Source organism: Alexandromys fortis, unplaced genomic scaffold (genome assembly GCF_014885135.2).
Source record: "Alexandromys fortis isolate MF-2015 unplaced genomic scaffold, M_Fortis_MF-2015_v1.1 scaffold_129, whole genome shotgun sequence".
Classification (NCBI taxonomy): domain Eukaryota; kingdom Metazoa; phylum Chordata; class Mammalia; order Rodentia; family Cricetidae; genus Alexandromys; species Alexandromys fortis.
This window is the reverse complement of record NW_026068022.1, coordinates 3,274,635-3,292,356: the sequence shown is the minus strand read 5'-3', so window position 1 is coordinate 3,292,356 and position 17,722 is coordinate 3,274,635. Positions and strand designations below refer to the sequence as shown.

General features: G+C 47.3%; 1 protein-coding gene across 11 annotated transcripts in view; it reads right to left on the bottom strand.

The window, feature by feature from the left end:
- Positions 1-2,820: 2,820 nt before the first annotated feature.
- Dennd2b (DENN domain containing 2B) overlaps positions 2,821-17,722 on the bottom strand; it is a 187,101-nt gene continuing 172,199 nt past the window's right edge. For 10 of the 11 annotated variants that reach the window (XM_050163406.1, XM_050163409.1, XM_050163405.1 and 7 more), the window contains 9 exons: positions 15,755-15,832; positions 15,116-15,256; positions 11,138-11,286; positions 7,092-7,269; positions 6,818-6,859; positions 5,705-5,816; positions 4,778-5,017; positions 3,979-4,065; positions 2,821-3,546 (listed from right to left, as the gene is read on the bottom strand). In XM_050163406.1, coding sequence (XP_050019363.1) covers positions 3,512-3,546; positions 3,979-4,065; positions 4,778-5,017; positions 5,705-5,816; positions 6,818-6,859; positions 7,092-7,269; positions 11,138-11,286; positions 15,116-15,256; positions 15,755-15,832 — 1,062 coding nt within the window. In that variant the 3' untranslated portion in view covers positions 2,821-3,511. Of the gene's footprint in view, positions 3,547-3,978; positions 4,066-4,777; positions 5,018-5,704; positions 5,817-6,817; positions 6,860-7,091; positions 7,316-11,137; positions 11,287-15,115; positions 15,257-15,754; positions 15,833-17,722 lie in introns of those variants that run through there. The other variant, XR_007595578.1, reaches the window with a different exon arrangement.

The window sequence follows — 17,722 nt, the reverse complement described above, 5'->3', positions numbered from 1 at the left end:
TTGCTGGGAATTTGAAAGGAAGAGCAGCCAATGCTCTCAACTGCTAGGCCATTTCTCCAACCCCACACAATAAATCTTAAAAGCCATGAAGGCCTTCAAAAACTGACCAGGTTGGTGGCTTGAGTTCTGCAGCCTGGCTTCCCACAGGTTCTTGTTTGAAAATATACTGAGAGCTGCTCTGAAACATTGTATCCTTAGCAGTGAGGGGCCATAAGCAAAGATCTAACTTGAACGGGCTGAGGATTGTACCTAGCTAGCACTCTAATGATCTCATTCTGACCCTCCCCAGGACTGCTGATAAAATTTGCTTTGAATCCAAGCATGGAGGTGGCTACAAGCTGACCAAAATTAGCCATAGAAGTTTCTGAGAGGACAGTACAGCAGGGCTTCGAGAGGGTCTCTTGTCCTTTCAGATGGAGGAACCATAGGGGTGTGGTCACTAATCGCTTCACCACTGCTGCTCAGATCATTCAGATTCTTACCCCATACCTCATTCCCCAACTTTTGTTAAAGAACAGTTAAGATAAATGCCTCATTGATCCTCAAAAAACAGAATGCTACAAGTAACAATGGTGAGACAACTAAGGGCATCTTCTCAAAGCCCAGTTTTGATCTTCAGATGGTCTCCTGTAGCCCAGACTAGCCTATAATCCATTATGCACCCAAGAATTCATCTCAGGTGTATGTCAGTGTGCCTGGCTAGCCAAGAGCCTTAATGCAATAAAGACGTGTACGTGGTGGTGATGTGTGGTTATGATTAAGGGTTTTGAAATGAACAAGTTCCTTCACCATTCATGAAAAAAAGCCGGGTGTGATGGTAGGTAAATGCTTGTAATCCCAGCACTGGGGAGGTAGAGACTAGGATTCATTGGGCTCACTGATCTGCCAGCCTTGACTCAGGTTAAGTGACACTTGTTCGTTTCAAAACCCTTAATGACATCTATTCAGTAGGATCTGTGACATAGTATTTTTTTTTTTTTTTTTTTTTTGATTTTCAAGACAGGGTTTCTCCGTAGCTTTTGGTTCCTGTCCTGGAACTAGCTCTTGTAGAGCAGGCTGGCCTCGAACTCAGAGATTCGCCTGCCTCTGCCTCCCAAGTGCTGGGATTAAAGGTGTGCGCCCACCGCCGCCCAGTGTTACGACATAGTATTTATGTAACCAAATTTCACGGTAATTCTATGTACAGGTGTTAGGCATGTGGCTTGTTATAAACTTTATTACATTTATATAGGTCATGTTAGCTATGAGTTTTGTGTTGTGATAGTAATGTTGCTGTTAAGAGCTGGGCAGTGGTAGCAAGTTTGAGACTAGCCTGGTCTGTAGAGCAATTTCCAGGACTATCGGGACTATTACACGGAGAAACTTGGAGGGGGTACTGGAGGAGGGTTTGACCTGATAGACCTGATAGGATTGAGAATCCTTGATTGTGTGAAAGAAAGCAGAGCCTGGAAAGCCTTCAATTTTCCACCAGCCCCACACACACCAGGCATGCTGCAAAATGGGGGTTTCTGAATTAAAGTGAGTGCTGGGCGCTGGTAGCGCACACTTTTAATTCCAGCACTTGGGAGGCAGAGGCAAGTGGCGGATCGCTGAGTTCAGGACAGGCTCCAAAGCCCAAGAGAAAACCTGTCTCGAAAAACAAAAAAGATGAGTTACTTCACCAAACATGTATGTCTGGATCCTCTGGAGTTAGAGATCCTTGTGAGCCACCGTGTGGGTACTGGGAATTGAACCAGAATCCTCTGAAGAAAAAACAGCCAGTGCTCTTACCTACTGAGTCATTGCTCCAGCATCAGAATGCACTATATTTTAAAAATAGATAAAAACTTAGGAAAAGTTTACACTTCCAGTTTCTATATGTCTGGAGGTTCTTTGGGCACACATCAAAGGAGGAGGAAATATGAATGAGGACAAGCAGACAAAGCAAAAGCACCTTTGGGGAACTGGGTGTTTTTCCTAAGGAATCCCAGGCTGAGCTAACTGCTGAGAGCTGGAGGTGACTGCACCCAACTTGGAATTTTCTTGTTATATGCTCTTGGCCTCATCTGGAAACCCACAGTCCTTCCCCTTTTTTATTGATATAAAGCCAACTAGGAGGCTTTTCCAGAAGATTATTTTGCCTTCCCAGAAGACAAGCCCTCTACATATTTTCTAAAGCAAGTAGCAGGCATATCCATGGACAGGCTGGGGCCTTGCATAGGCATCAGTGAAAAGGGGGTTGAGGATGGGAAGAAACCCAGGATGGGATTATCTGGTTTAAATAGGTTAGGATGTGAGGACAGGAAATGTTACAGTCACATCCTCCCAATCCCAGTATCCCTTACCTCAGGAGTTTCCAAGGTCTATTCTACAAAGGCCTTGATGGGTAAGAACCTAAGTAAAGCTGCTGTTTCCCATCTTCCCTAGAATGTAGCTGAACTTTCTGTGTGCATACTTAGGATTCTAATGGGAGAAACTTCAGAGTGACATAGAGGAGGCATTGGCAGTGGTGAGGGCTGAGTCAGCTTAGTGTTAATACTTGGGCTGCAGTCCAGTGGAGTCAGGCTACCTAATAATGTCACTTAGTTTTGATGCTTGTGGGCAGAGAGCACTCTCCATCATTGGAAACACCCAAGTGAGCAGTGGGCTGCCAGAGAAGGAAGTTGAAGGAGGACAGTGACAGGTGTCTTCTACTTTGAGAACTTGTGTTCAGGGATGGCCAGCAGCCCACGTGAAATTAACCCCTTTACTAACTGCCCAGCTACCTGAAGGACACTGTTTGATCCAGATTTACCTGTGTTTGGAGATAACCAGATAATGAAACCAGAGAACACATGGGACTCTTAGGCACACATGAACGTGCAGTTTATTGAGAACATCTGTGGACGACGGAAGGAGGAATGCCCTGTACCGCATCATGGCCACCACTGACTGGGAGCTGCGCTCCAATGACTCAGGGACCATGTCAGAGGGTGGAAGGAACAAGAGTACCAGGCCCAAGTACCTGGCTCTACATTGCAAGTAGGGGCAGAGTGGTTCTTGCCTTTCAGAAACAGAGGCTTGGGGGAATAGGGAACTACTAAGAAGAAAAAAAATAGAAACTCTAGAATTTAAAAACAAAAACAGTCTTCTTGTACATAATTAAGACAGCACCTGCTCTCCAGGGCCTGAGACTGGCAGCAGGGATCTCAGGCAGGCAGGCCAGAAGCCTTCAGGAAACATCAGTGGTTTGGCTGAGACAGTCACCAGCACCCAGCAAGACTCCATCCATGCTCAGGCAAGGCAGGAGAGCACCCGGCCCTTTAGGAATATACAAATATTTACCAGCTTCTCTTTGCTTGTTACAAAGACAGTTATGAAAGCTTACAGCAGATTATTTACAAACAGTATCCTGGATATGGTGAAGGCAGAGGTGGACTGGCTTGGAGGTGGGGTCTGTAGGGACAGAGTGGCCACAACAGCCTACAGAGTCCCATGCTAGGTCCTCTCCCCAGGCTCTGCAAACACTAGACTCTGCAATGGGAAAGATATTTTAATTCTTCTTGTGGAGGAACTTCATCTTGTTGCCTGTGGGCCAGAGAGGGCAAAGGTGAGGATGTTTCATGGTACCCTTCCAACCTCCATGCTTTTACCTTGCCTCCCTCTCCTTGCAGAAGAACTACTTAGACTAGGGTGACAGCTCTGTAAGATAAGGGAACACACTACTCAGGACACTTGAAATCAGTCACTGTGTGACTTTGAGCAAAACCTGCATCTCTGGCTTTGGTTTCCTTTTAAAAAGATCTGCTATGGTCCTGATACCACACTGAGCTCTCTGAAGGACTGGGGCTTTGCAGAACTGTCACTCTGACATTACAAGAACAAATATGACTATCACTCATGGCTCATGAGAATAAAAGGAAGGAATATACTAAAAAACTGACTTAACAGGTGCACAGATTTACCGTATTTTAGGGGACAGCTCCCCTTGAACATCTCCATCAGTAACAACTTACTTACCCAAACCACGGAGAAACTTGTTCATCCCGCTCTGCTCAGTGTCAGGGAGCTCTTCTAGATACTGTTCCACCCGCTGCTCAAAGAGGCCTGAGACAGATAAACAGCAGATAGAGGGAATGAAAGAACAATGGAGACATGAATGTATGATGAACCACGCAGTGCAGGTGCAAAGGGAAAAGGCGAACATCTAGTCTAATAGTTGGGAGCATTGTATGCAAACCCTGACTGGGTCATTACAGTGACTACTAGTGACACGTCTCACAGGTGTTCACTGCTGGGAGCAAGACTTCACAGCCTGACTCCCACTGCTGCCCATGCCTGATATGCACTGTAGTGAGGCTGCTCTGTGCTCTGTGCTGTCCCTGTGTGGAGACCTCTGCCTTCGTTTAGGTTGATCCACCATGCTATTCCAAAAAGCTTTGTTCAGCTAAATGGTTAACAGGAGTGTGTGTGAGGGGATCAACAGCTTAGATGTAAAGCTCTTGATGATGTAAAGAAGACCCCGTGTGCCAGTATGATATTCACAGGCAGAGGTCCTGAGTTCAATCCCCAGTAACCACATGGTGGTTCACAACCATCTGTAATGAGATGTGGTGCCCTCTTCTGGCAGAACACTGTATACTTAAAAAAATAAATAAAATTTTTAAAATAAACAAACAAACAAATAGAACTAATGTACAAGTTTCTATCAGAAGAAAAGGGCAGTTAAGAGGTCTGGCCCTGGATGCCCTGCAAGGCCTAGTTATATTGAATTCTGAAACAGGCCTACAGCATCCCATCCCAGTCCCTATGGCCTTACCCTTTGCCCGGCACTTTCTTAGCTCCCTATCTTGGATGAAGCCAGCAAACATCTGAGACTCCATAAAAACCTCAAGAAAACGGCGGATGCTTTTGGAGGCCACAGACTTGCGGAAGGCCTCTCGCTGGAAGGCCCTCTCCCCCTTCTCACTGTGTGTCAGGAAGAGGGAATAGTGCCCCACAGTCTCCACAAAGAACCGGATAAACACTTCCGACACCAGTCCATTGAGGGTATTACATTCTAGAAAAGAAAAGAAAAATCACTGATATTTAGCTCAAGAGCCTAAAAGACCATCTCTGATCTCCTTTAGTCTCTTCCCAACAAACTTCTAGAAAACACACACACTGTCCTTGGACCATCTTTGTGCTCAAGGGCTGTTGTTACCTCATGGGCTCATGAGCTCCTGGAGGTCAGAAACTGCTCTAAACATAGAAGTTGACAAATACAGGGACTGGAGAGATGGCTCAGAGGTTAATAACACTGTTTTGCTCTTCCAGAGGTCCTGAGTTCAATTCCCAGCAACCACATGATGGCTCACAACCATCTATAATGAGATCTGGTGCCCTCTTATGGCCTGCAGGCATACATGCAGGCAGAACACTGTATAAATAATAAATAATAATAAAAAAGTTGACAAATACTTCCTGGAAACTGGAGACCAAATCACTAACTTTTCCACATCTCTCACAAATGAGGAAGGTCCCTACACCACCTGCAATGGCTTGAAACAAGGCATAAGAAAACTGACTCATTTCCTGTCAGCAAGAAGTCTGTAGTGTCATGTCTTGGGGCAGAAAAGGCACTAGGCCTAATTAGAGGGACCCAGTTTTTACACCTAAGCTTCATCGGCCAGAAAGAAGCCAGTGCATAGTATAGGGTCCCAGGCCTGTGAAGCCCAGACTCAGAACAGAAGGGTTCTGCCTTCACCATCATCGGAGTCACTGTCAGAATCCTGGGAGATCAGTTCGTTCTTCCTCTCCAGAGCCTGCTCCAGAGCGGCTTGTAACTTCCTAGGTAACAACGTGTCTTCATCATCCATCTGCAGAAGGAAGACGGCAAGGATGACCACAGCTCACATTGATGAGCACTGACTGTGTGTTAGGTTCTGATCCAAAGCTCAGAAAGGTAACCTCACTTCTAGTAGAACTGACATTATTGTCCTCTCCATTTTATGATGAGGGCACTGAAGCATAGAAATCCTCACACAGTTTAAAGAGCAGCCAATGCACTGCACACTGTAGTTTGGACCAACCACAAATTCCTACTCCATCTCCCTGATTCTTCTACTCTGCCCAGGTGGGAAGTAGAGTGAACTTGGAGCAGGAATTGGCCTCGCCTGTCTTCCAGGTCTGAGCCTGGGCTCCCTACTCTATATTCTGGTGAAGTGGCTATATCTTGGTGCTTTACACTCGGTAGTCCTAAGCTCTGTCCGTCCAGTGTAGTAAACTGTTCCCAGAGGGGAAATGGTAGGTTATGTTCCTTGGTGGAGAGCAAAGAAGATTCCATGACTAACAAAGGCTTTTTGCAGCAGACAATGACTGTAAACCTTTATATTACAAAGCCCATTTCTGTACTGTTTATACTCCCCAGAATATCTCTAGAGATGTTATCTGATAAAAGCACTGACTCAGAGAAATTTGGAGACCTGTTTTCTATTTCTAGATCATGTGCTCAAACACACAGACCCTATCTCAAAAGAAAATAAAAGTTCACATGACCCACAAAACCTACAGGTTGAGTCTTTGAACTTTCAGGTCCTATTATTTGCACATTGCTATCCAGAAAAGCTGGGTGTGGTGATATATGCCTGTAATCCTAGCACTCAAGAGGAGAACCATCACCAGTTCCAGAACAGTCAATTGCATAGTGAAAAACCAACAAAAACTGGAAAGACAGATCCCACTGAGGTTAAGCCTCCACCCCGTCTATTCTGTAAGCTTGAAATTAGAGCTCAAAAAGCAGGTTGGTGCCTGAGTATTTAGTACCTGTGTGCCTGCCTGCACTAGGGAAGATCCAGGTTCTGCAGTGTGCTGCTCTTACCTGTCGGATGAATCGGTCAGATCCCAGATTCACCATCAGTGCCTGAGAAAGAGTCAGAGGTACTGGATCAGGGACTGGGCCTTGTAATGCCCTCCGCCAGGCCTCCAGACTCCCAGGTTCCCAGAAACAGATGACAGCAAAGAAGCAGCCAGAGATAAACCTCCCAGAAGAAAGGACAGAAGCTGTCTGAAGACCAAAGGCCTGAGGTAAGTAGATCCCAACAGCCTTTTTCTTTTCCTCCCCCAGCCCCCAGCTGGCTCCCCAGGTGGCCTACCTCTTCCACCGGAAGCTCCTTTAGTTTGGGAAGGGAGCTGGAGAGCAGGCCAACCAGGAAAGGGGTGGGACAGCAGACAATGTCAATCATGGAGGCTGGGAGGACAGGAATGAAGGTGTGCTGCCAGGAGAAGGGGTAGAGCAAGGCCACCACCGCGTGAGAGCAGCTGGACAGGGTACTGATGGACAGACAGAGAGACAGGGCACCTGAGCCCAGGCCTGCACCTAAGCCCAGGGCCAACACCTTTAGGAAAGGATAGTTAGAAACTAGGGGTTCAGGACATCCTTTGATGTGCTGCACTTTTGGGGACTCAACCAAGAAACAGCCCTGAAGGCATGTGAGCAGCACACTTGAACATACAAAGGATTTTGCAGGCGTGTGTATTTGTGTCTTACACACACATGCATGCACACTCACTCCTGGATGTATAGACAGGACTGAACTAGTGGGAGTGTCAGGCTAGGAAGAACAAAGGGTAAGTCAGTAGGAGTTTATCACGGAGCTACAGTGTGCAAGAGCTGGAAGGTCCTACACAAGTCCCTCAATCTGCTTCTCCTTTCACAGCTGTGGTCAGTTTGGTCATGAGTAGCAACCAGTACTCAACCAGTTTTCCCTTCTTCTAGCCCAGTACTGCTCTGCCCTCTGGCCTTCTATTCCTTTCTCTTTAGTTGATAACAATAATCTAACTGCGGGGGAGTGCATTCTTAGGAATGGAAAGTGCCACCCTTCTTTCCCTTCAGGTCTCACTGACGTCATCCCCTTCTTGTCCTGGAGGGGGCTCCAAACCTCCAGACCTAATGACCAAAGAGGAAGTGGGAGGACAATCACAGTGGTGCAATCCTAAAGTCCACAGGCAAAATTGAGTACACATACCCAGTGTGTGCAGAGGCCCAGTGTGGGATGCCAGTAAACACAACAGAACCCGTATGTCAGGTAAAAGGCCAAAGGACCTCTAAATAAACTCGGTGCTATAACAAGCACTAGGCGCTTATGACCAATGATTACTTGAACCCAAGAGATTGAAACCTGCTTCGACAGCACAGCAAGACCTCTATTTAAAGAAAAGACCTTCCTCTTACCTATATTACAGATGAGGACACAAAGGCGTAGAGCCCAGCTAATTTTAAACCTGACTTTCTTGCATCAGTGAGCCTCACATATCATCCAGAAAAGCCCTGGGAGACTGGGGCAGGAAGACTGAGCTTCAGGCCAGCTCGAGCTACATATCATAGCAAGTTTGAGATCATTCCTGGTTATGTTGTGAAGCCTACCCCATGCCCCCAAAGTATCTGGGTTCTCCCTCAGCTTCTGTAGCATGGATTCACACTTTTATACCTAATACTCCAATGGAGAGAAAAACTGGGACCTATCTATAACAAAAACCAACCTCTGCTCCTTTTCTCTAAGGACTCTAGATAGTCGCAGGACCCTTGTGACTAACCTGTTACCCACTGGGCACCTAAAATACTGCTAGGCTTGGAGACCTGTCTCTGAGAGCCATTCTCCTGAGAACAGCAAGAAAAGTAATCTGGGAAAGATCTGGAAAAGGCCTGCTCGGGTCTAGGGACACACTGATCTCCACAATCCTCTCCAATGTGCCAAGGGGTAGGGAGGGGAAGTAGAAGGTGTTGTAAAATCTCTAGAACCAACCAACACCAACAGAAAGAGAGACCACCATAAAAAAAAAAGGACTTATGAAAAAACTAAAAGGAGAGAGGGCTTATTTAGGCTGTGCTGGAGCCACTACAGTTCTGGTCCACGGTCCACAGTCCACTGCAGAGCCCCCACCCTCCCCCTCCAGTCAGACAGACTCCCATGAAAAGGACATCTTTTTCTAACACCCAAGACTGAAACAACTTGAATACCAAGTGAACCAAAAAAAAAAAAAAAAGACTCTGACTCTGGGGTATTTTCCTTCTGGAATGTGCTTAGAGGCAGCTGCAACCACCAGAGACAATAGTTATATTCAATAGTCCTACAGGAGCTGGACTGTGGTGTGGGCAGAAAAAAAGGTTCGGCTCAGAGCAGGAGGAATGTGGGTATGGGTGTCTATGTGTAACACCTTCTAAAAGAGAACTCAAGATCTAGGCACTGCTAGGGATCACTCCACTCTGGCCAGGCGATGACAGCAGAATACCATAGCTGCCACTCATGGCTCGTCACAAGAAATGGCTTCTTCACAAAGGCAAGATAGGCCTTGAAACACCTAGAGCACTGGTTCTTAACCTTCCTAATGTTGAGACCCTCTAATATAGCTCCTTGTGTTGTGGTGACCTCTAACCATAAAATTATTTTTGTTGCTACTTCATAACTGTAATTTTGCTATGTTATGAATCCTAATGTAAGTATCTGTGTTTTCTGATGGTCTTAGGAGACCCTTGTAAGGGTCACTGCACTCACAAAGAGGTTGCAACCCACAGGCTGAGAACCACTGACCTAGACTGTGGGACACAGAGTTCCATGGCTGTGGAAGAAATATGACAGAGGTAGTCTTTGTTTCTTTTTTAAATTTATATTAGATTTATTCATTTTACATGTGTTTTGCCTGCATGTATGTATGTGCACCATGCGCATGGTTGGTGCCTGCAGGTGTCAGAAAGGGACATTGGATCTCCTAGGAGTTATGAATAGTTGGGAACCACCATGTGGGTGCCGAACCCAGGTCCTCTGCAAGAGCTGCAAGTGCTCTTAACCACTGAACCATGTCTCCAGCCCCAGTAGTCTTCATTTCTAAACTTTCACCATCCTTGGAAAAGCAGGCAGCTCAGCTAGGGAGGATGGCACCCACCAATAACATCAACACTCATGAATGAAGTAGGAGGATTGCAAGTTCAAGGCCAGCCTGTGCTACACAGTGGGATCCTGTTTCCAAATAGCAACTACCAAACAAAGTCAGCCATTCTAGTTCTTCCATCTCCTTTCCCTGAGCTGAGCACTGGCCTGGGTTCCTGCACCATTGCCTGACTGAGCAATTAGAAGAATTATTCTTCTTAACTACCTCCCCATGCATACAGAAGGAAGCACACCAGGGATTTGGTACTTACTAGAGGACAAGTCAGCAAGAATTTTTGCTGCCCTCTTCTTAGCACCTGACACAAGGCACAGAATACAGCATGCAGCGTACTAGCTAAGTGACAACAAATGCCATGCTAGAGAAATCACTGCTGTGGCTTCTTGGTGGAGTCTTTGACAGAATAATGACGAGGTATCACTACAGCATCCCACCCTCTCCCTGCAGACCCACCCTACAGAGTCTTAAACAAAAAACACCTCAGCTGGTGAGAAATCTTATTTTTTTTTCTTCCTAGATGCCTCAGGTCCAGTGACCATTACTTCTACCTCTCCTTACTTCTACCTCTCCCTATGGTCACAAACAGATATCTACCTCTAAAATTCAAAGTGCCTATCTGCTAGACCAAGTCTTAGGACCCATCCAGCTCTTAGCCTTCCTAAACTAGCTGTCCCAGCTCCCCATACCACCAGTCTCTGAAGCTCCTCTCTCTCCTGTCAAAAAGACTGTAACCTCTATCCTACCCATACTCTCAAGTCCCCATCTTGTCCCTCTCCACAGCTCCCTGGAACCAGCCTTGGAGTATTCTGACACTACTTCTCTGAGGTTCCTTCAGCCAGCCCCCCACAGAGCAGCTTAGCAGCCCTCACACAGAAGCACTTTCTGGAGTCCATCACCTCTAAACTTGGCATCCTGCAAAGGCAGGTTGGCTGGAGTTGCTTGCCACTTACCATCTCTATACAATTGTTCCTGCACCTGTACATACATGGCTGTTGCATAGAAAGTATCACTTTTCTGCCTCAGGCAAAGTCCTCAATTGAGTTCTCAATCCTCCCTTCTCTGTTCACAGGTTTGCTAACCTTTCTTTATATGATCTTCATGTCAACACGCACACACACACATGCACACATGCGTGCATAAGCACGCACCCTGTTACCACATGCATGGCATACACCCAGTTCTGTAAAGATGTGCTTAATTCATTAGTGGGTATGCCACCACCCCACCCTCTCCTTCCTCACCCTTTGGGCCCTACCTGAGCTTGTCTGCTACAAAAATGACTCTGCGCTCCAACAGCAATGACGCAAAGATTCGGATAAGCTGGCGCACACTGAGGCAGGTGAAAAGGCACTCGAAGTCCACATGCTCCAGTCGGGAGTCCATGGGCCGCCGCAGCTCTAACACCTGCATGAAGGGAAGGCAGTGGCAGAAGCCACTAGGTGAGAGCCCAAAACTGCACACACAGCTGCTGGCTGCTTTCCTTTCTTCCAAGGTTCTCTAACCACCTCGTGATGCAGGAGACCCAGTCTCCCCTTCCCTCGGACTCTAGCTCTGCCCCCACAGTAAGGGCTGAGTGTAAAGATGGGAAGGCTCTAGCCAACAGGGCTGAGGGACCAGATATAGGCTCTGAGGAGAGCAGGGACAGCTAACTGCTCCCACGGATAAGGAGAACCAGGGAGTCACACAGCCCCATTTGCATGAGCCTCCTGCCCCTTTTTCCTTCAGTACACTGATCAGACCCCACAATCGACTACTGCTCTCTAGGCCATAGGAAGAGTGCAGTCTTGGACCTAGGGACTCTGGCCTCAGTCATCTCTGGGGAGGCAATGCTGTTGTTCTTGTTGCCATGTCCCTTCCCTTTCCTGCTATGAAGACTTTCTTCCACAGGCCATTCTGCCATCCTACCCCTTATCTCTACCACCCTAGGCCCTGTGCCAAGGATAAAAAAGGTCTGACTATTTCTAAAATCTTGCAAGGAAACACGACAGTCTTTATAAAGCCAGGCCAAGCTGTATTCCCTCTAAGGACTATTCCAACATTTGCATGACAGCTCTCAAAATCCCTTCTCTGGAGGCAGGGAGGGGGTTCCAGGAGACCCCAGCAGTGACAGGTGAAGGAACATTTGACTCTGTAGGGCAACAGTAATATTGGGGCTTCCTGAGAATTGGGATAAGAAATAAATATCCCTTATGGCCTTACAATGTCACAGGGGCTTGTCCCAGGTGTCCCAGGTGTTCTTGCTTCAGATCTGCTCCAGTCACTTACAGGACCTCATTTCTCTCTGACTTGGGCTTCTTCCAGTCCAGTCCCCTAAGCACTGCTTGTTTTTTTTTTTTTTGTTTGTTTTGTTTTGTTTTCCTTTCTTTCTTTTTTCTTTTTTTCAAGACGGGGTTTCTCTGTTTAATAACCCTAGCCATCCTGGAACTCACTCGGTAGACCAGACTGGCCTCAAACTCACAGGGATCTGCCTGCCTCTGCCTCCCAAGTACTAGGATTAAAGGCATGCACCACCACCACCTGGCCTTGTTATATCTTCTTTTCAGATGGAAACAGGTGTCAGGCAGGATACAAGGTCCATGACATAATTGTGTGGATATGTCTTCAGCACACACCCAGTGAGCACGTAGGGTATCCCCTGTATTGTGCTGACCACTAGGTCTTCCTGGGGTTTAATGCCTGTCAAGAAAGGCAGTGTACACAACTCTTGCACCCTCCTGAATCCCTGTTCATGCTTTTCAGAATCCAAGGTGGTAAACACTGAGCTAAGAATTTCTTCACGTACAAAAACAAACAGTGCAGCTGGGCAGAGGAAAAGGAAGAAAAGGAAGACATAACAGAACTCTGTAGCCCTGCCTCCTGAGAGCACTCCAAGCAGCCCCAGTAAGTGCTGCTCTCCAGCTTTCAATCTTCAGCCCCCAGTCCCATGCTGCCACTGCCTCTAGAGACTGGGAATCACACAGAAACAGAGTGAGACAGCCCAAGGCTAGCAGGAGGGCACAGTGAGTATCCGCAAAGAGGGCTGGCAGAGTATCTAAAGCAGGGAAGCTGGCACCTCCCCACTTCTGGGGTAAAGAGAGTTTGAGGTCAATTATAGCATGAGTGACTTGGAATCTATAAGAAGGAAATGCTGTTCAGGCAAAAACAAGTGGACTTGGGGGATAGGAAGTAACCCAGGTAAGAGAACCATGGAGGCCTAAGAAGTGATTAGAGCAGAACCAAAGAACTCCAGGGCATGCCGGCATGCCGGCATGCCGTTGGGCTGTCAAAGCAAGGCCAGCAATTCTGCCCCAGATAACACAGCAAACTCAAAGTCTCTTATCCTAGGATGTGTAGAGACTCTTAGGAAGATTTAAACAGGTCTGTGCCACTGCCTGCACACTCTGTTCCTGAGGTCGGTCCTCCCACTCTGCAGCAGCTGACTCTTTTCATCTTCTCCCCCTCTTTCTCAAAAGAAGATGCCACTTTCTTTTCTATTCTGAGGAAAGCAAAGCCATGTCATGAGAATCCAGGTCTACAAGCCACCATCTTCCCCACCTCTCTTAAGAGAAGACAGACTCCATGAAGACTAGGTAACAGTTGATTGTCTCTCCCTCGTCTGCCTTATTAATGCCTTCATTGAGGGCTAATTCCATCATCATGTAAACCACCATCTTCAATAACACCTTTCTGCACCTCTCACCCTGACCCCGCTCCAGCTCCACAGTTACTGTCACCTTCCTTCTATACTTTGAAGAGCTATGTATGTGAGCTGGCTCAGCCTTTTACTTCTCCAGGCAGCCCAGCCACCCGGGCTCCATCTGAAGTCTGCTCTTTGTCAGTGCGCCTTGCTGCCCCTCAGGAGCACCTGACTGGCCCATTATTCCTTATGCCTTAGGGATCCCTGTCCTTCGGCTTCTCAGCCACTTCCTCTCCTCATGTTCTGTCTTCCAACTTCCAGGTTGCTACCTCTCTACCACCGGCTGCTACTTGGGGGTTCCTTAGGACTGGACTTTCATTTCTTCCCTATCTACATACTTTGCTATGTCTTCTCGTGGGTGCCTCAAACTTACATTGTAAGATAGATATCTCCTTCTTATCCTTCGCAGGCTCCCATCTCAAGACAGGATTCCACCACCCTGTTCCCCAGGCCAGAAAGAAAACTGCAGGTTGGACCTAAGAACCTCATCACACTTTCTACTTCCAAGGAAGCTCTAAGCGTTGCTAATCTGATCCTCCTCTGCTGTGTTACTACAGTTGTGTCCTAGGTGTCTCCCTCTTTTCACTCCTGCCCATTCTCTGCACAGCAGTCAGAGCATTTAAAGACACACCAGAGTGAATCTTAACCCTCCTTTACATAAGACCCCAAATTCTTCTTCTTTTTTTTTTTTTTTTTTTTTTTTTTTTTTTTTTTTTTTTTTTTTTTTTTTTTGGTTTGGTTTGGTTTTTCGAGACAGTTTCTCTGTAGCTTTGGAACCTGTCCTGGAACTAGCTCTGTAGAGCAGGCTGGCCTTGAACTCATAGAGATCCGCCTGCCTCCACCTCCCAAATGCTGGGATTAGAAATGTGTACCACCACTGCCCAGAAAACCCCCAATTCTCAACCTGACCAGGCAGGCACAAGCCCTGAGACTGGGTCCTGGCCTGCCCAGCTTGGCCTGGTCACCATGCTTCTAGTTGTCTTGATCTTCTAGCAGTGTTTGCGCAGCACTTGCTCTGCTCCAGCTCCTATCCTGTACCTGTGGCTCCCACACTTGCAACCATCCTCCTCCACCTCTACCCCTTCATTTGTCTACTTTCTATGCATTGCTGAGGTCCCTGGTAAAATGGCACTTTCTTGGGGGAAGGCCTTCTCTGGCCCCTTAACCTAAAGCAGACCTCCTGTTATACATTTGCATAGGATCTTGCTCTGTCTCTTACACACACTTAAGAATTAACTCTTGATAAATATAAGTATTCAACACCAGGTCCCATTCTGGGTAAGAAACTCCTGGAGAATAGAGCTGTGTCACTCTTATCTTCATGACTCATCCAAGGTCTGGCATAATCTCATAATCAATATTTAATAAATGGATAGACAGGTCAGCTAAAGTCCCTAGCAGAAGAGAACTGGGCAATACTTACAGCTCCAGCATTCACAATTTTTATTCCTAATCAGGGGTACGGAGCAGGTAAGCAAGGAAGGGGCTGTGTTCTAGCTTCCTAGAGACTGCAACTCCAGTCCCGGGCCAGAGATGAAAGCAGCAGCAGTTCCCTACCTCATTGCCAGCGCCAGGCAGAAATGTCTTCACTTTGATGGTTTTCCCTGGGGCTGGGAAGGGCGACTCCATGAGACTTCTCATGAAGGGGTAGACCAGTGCAGCTGAGATCCCACGGCGGCGCTCCACCTCATCTAGGACCTGTGCCCACCACCAGCGGCCCAAAAAGAAAGAGTGTTGGGAACTGCCTTCACCACTTTTCTGACTGAGAAGAGGGCAGCCTGGCCTCTGACCAGAAGCCTAGAGACAGGAAAGCTGCCCTGCCAGGATCTTTGTACCCTTCCTGTTTCTCTTGGCTCTTAGTGACCATTCAGTTCCCTGATTGGCCCCGCTTTAGTCCCCAAGAAGGGAACAGCAGGGCAAAAGAAAGAGCACCTGTGAGACAGCTTCCTGGGCACTCCTGGCATCCCCAAGGGCTACAGCCCTGCTTATGGCCGAGGCTGGGCTGCTACAGAACAGTCACTGTCAACATAAGAGTTGGGAAAATGCCAGCCAGCTAGGCAGTACGTCAGGCTTGGGAATACAAGAATCTGAGAGCCCACTAGTCCTTGCTCTATAGTGTGCTGTCTCATCTAGGCTAGCTGCATACTCCTAGGAGAGCTGTCACTGGGGGACCGGGAAGAAGACAGCATTTCTTACCTTGGAGAACAAGCCGAAGCAGCCAAGGCGGCTGATGACACAGTACACCTCTGGCAGCCGAGGCCCTTTCCCACTTGGCTGGAGACAAGGAGTCAGAAAGACAGGAAGACAGAGAATGCATGAACACATAAGTACAGTCACTCTAATGAGGATGACTCCAAACCTCTTCTGAACTCAACCAGGTCCCCAAAGAAAGGCCATCATTCCCAGGGGGAAGACCTCATCTGCTGCCAAGCTCCAAATAGTCTCCATCCTTTATCCCAGGAAAGCATAGATAGTGGCTGTCAGAGGTTACAAGGTAATTTGTGGATTTATATCCCTAAAGATGCTACCTAAAAAATGTGATATTAAGAAGGACTTGTGTCATTTTTTTAAAAATTTAATTTTTTTGATTTATTCATTTTATTTTATGTGTGTTCTGCCTGCATGTTTACATATGTACCATATGTGTGCTTAGTGATGATGACAGCCAAAAGTGGGCACTGGATCCCCTGAAACTGAGGTTTCAGATGGTTGTGATCCACCATGTAGGGTTAGGAATCAAACCTGGTCCTCTGCAAGAGCAACAAGTGCTCTTAGCCACTGTGCCATCTTTCCAGCCCTCTAAAAAGGACTTGTGGGCATCCTCCCTACCGTCATGTGGGATATTCTGCAAAATATCCCCTTTCTCCCCTTGATTTGTGCTCAAGGAAAGGAAAACGAAAACAGACAAGAGAAGGGAATGATTCTATTAAATGTTTCCTGTAGGAGTCCTAGCCACAAAGCAAGTTCCAAGACAGGCTCCAAAAGCTCCAAAGTTCCAGAGAAACCCTGTCTCGAAAAACCAAAACTAAAACCAAAACCCAAACCAACCAACCGACCAACCAACCAAAACCCAACAAAAAAACACTACCACCACCACCACCAAAAAAAAAAAAAAATCCCAAAGTCCTAACCTTGGTACTATATACAAAAAGAGTACAAGAGCCACATTACCACCCAGTTTTACAGCTGAGCTCATGAAGATTAAGCCATTGCCTAAGCTCAAATAAATAGAAGGCAGCAGCCAGGAGTCTGTGCTGTCTTTCATCTTGCTGTCTTACCTCCAAAGCATGTTGTTTTCTGATAGGAAGGAGGGAAAGGAACACAGAGACACAGGATAGAGGTATGCTATGAAGTGAAAGAGAACAAAAAAGGGGGATTTAAAAGGTGAGTAGTTGAAGAAAGAAACATAGACTGTGAGCGCCCTAGGGCTATAGCCCCACAAGTAGACTAGGATGAGTCCATTCTCCAGTAAGGAGCTGGCAGGACCCCATGGCTGCCTCTGGGTTCAGAGGCCTGGAGTGCCTGGCAAAGCTGCGTGGGGAGGGAGCAGAGCAGCAGGTGCTGGTCCCTCATGCAGGCTGCTAAGCAAATGCAGATGGGGCTATTTCAGTCTCCAAACCTGCTGGCCATGGACACAGATCTAAAGAGAAGGCAGAATCTGTTTTTGTCCATATTAGGTTTGAAACTTACTCCTCTCTCTTTCCCTCCCCCACTCTCCACCTCCCTTAAAGCCCAAGTGATTAAATCAAGTATGTGGGATTTGGGTTAGAATCATTGTGTCCAATCTGCAGGAATGTGGAGCCAGTGCCAGCCCCCTTGGCAGGGACCCAACCCAGGCCCTCTCTGAGTGCGCCAGGACAAACATGCTCTTCCCTGGGGGCAGCAGGCCTGCTGCAAAAGAGTACAGTTCTGTTCCATCCATGTGCTGGCAAAGGCAGCCTTTGGATAGTTCCTCCCTGGGCCCTGGGGACCCAGGCACATGCTGGCCTCTGCCTGGCTCTCAGCCTGGCATCTGGACCTCTCCCCTGTTCTTCAGTCCAGCACACTAGGCACTCAATATCCAAATATCCTTTTCTCCCTAGACCATGCTCTGTTGGGGTTGAGGGAGGTCTAAGAATGCCAGACTGGTGATAAAGGACTTGAGAATCAGTGTGGCTCTTACAG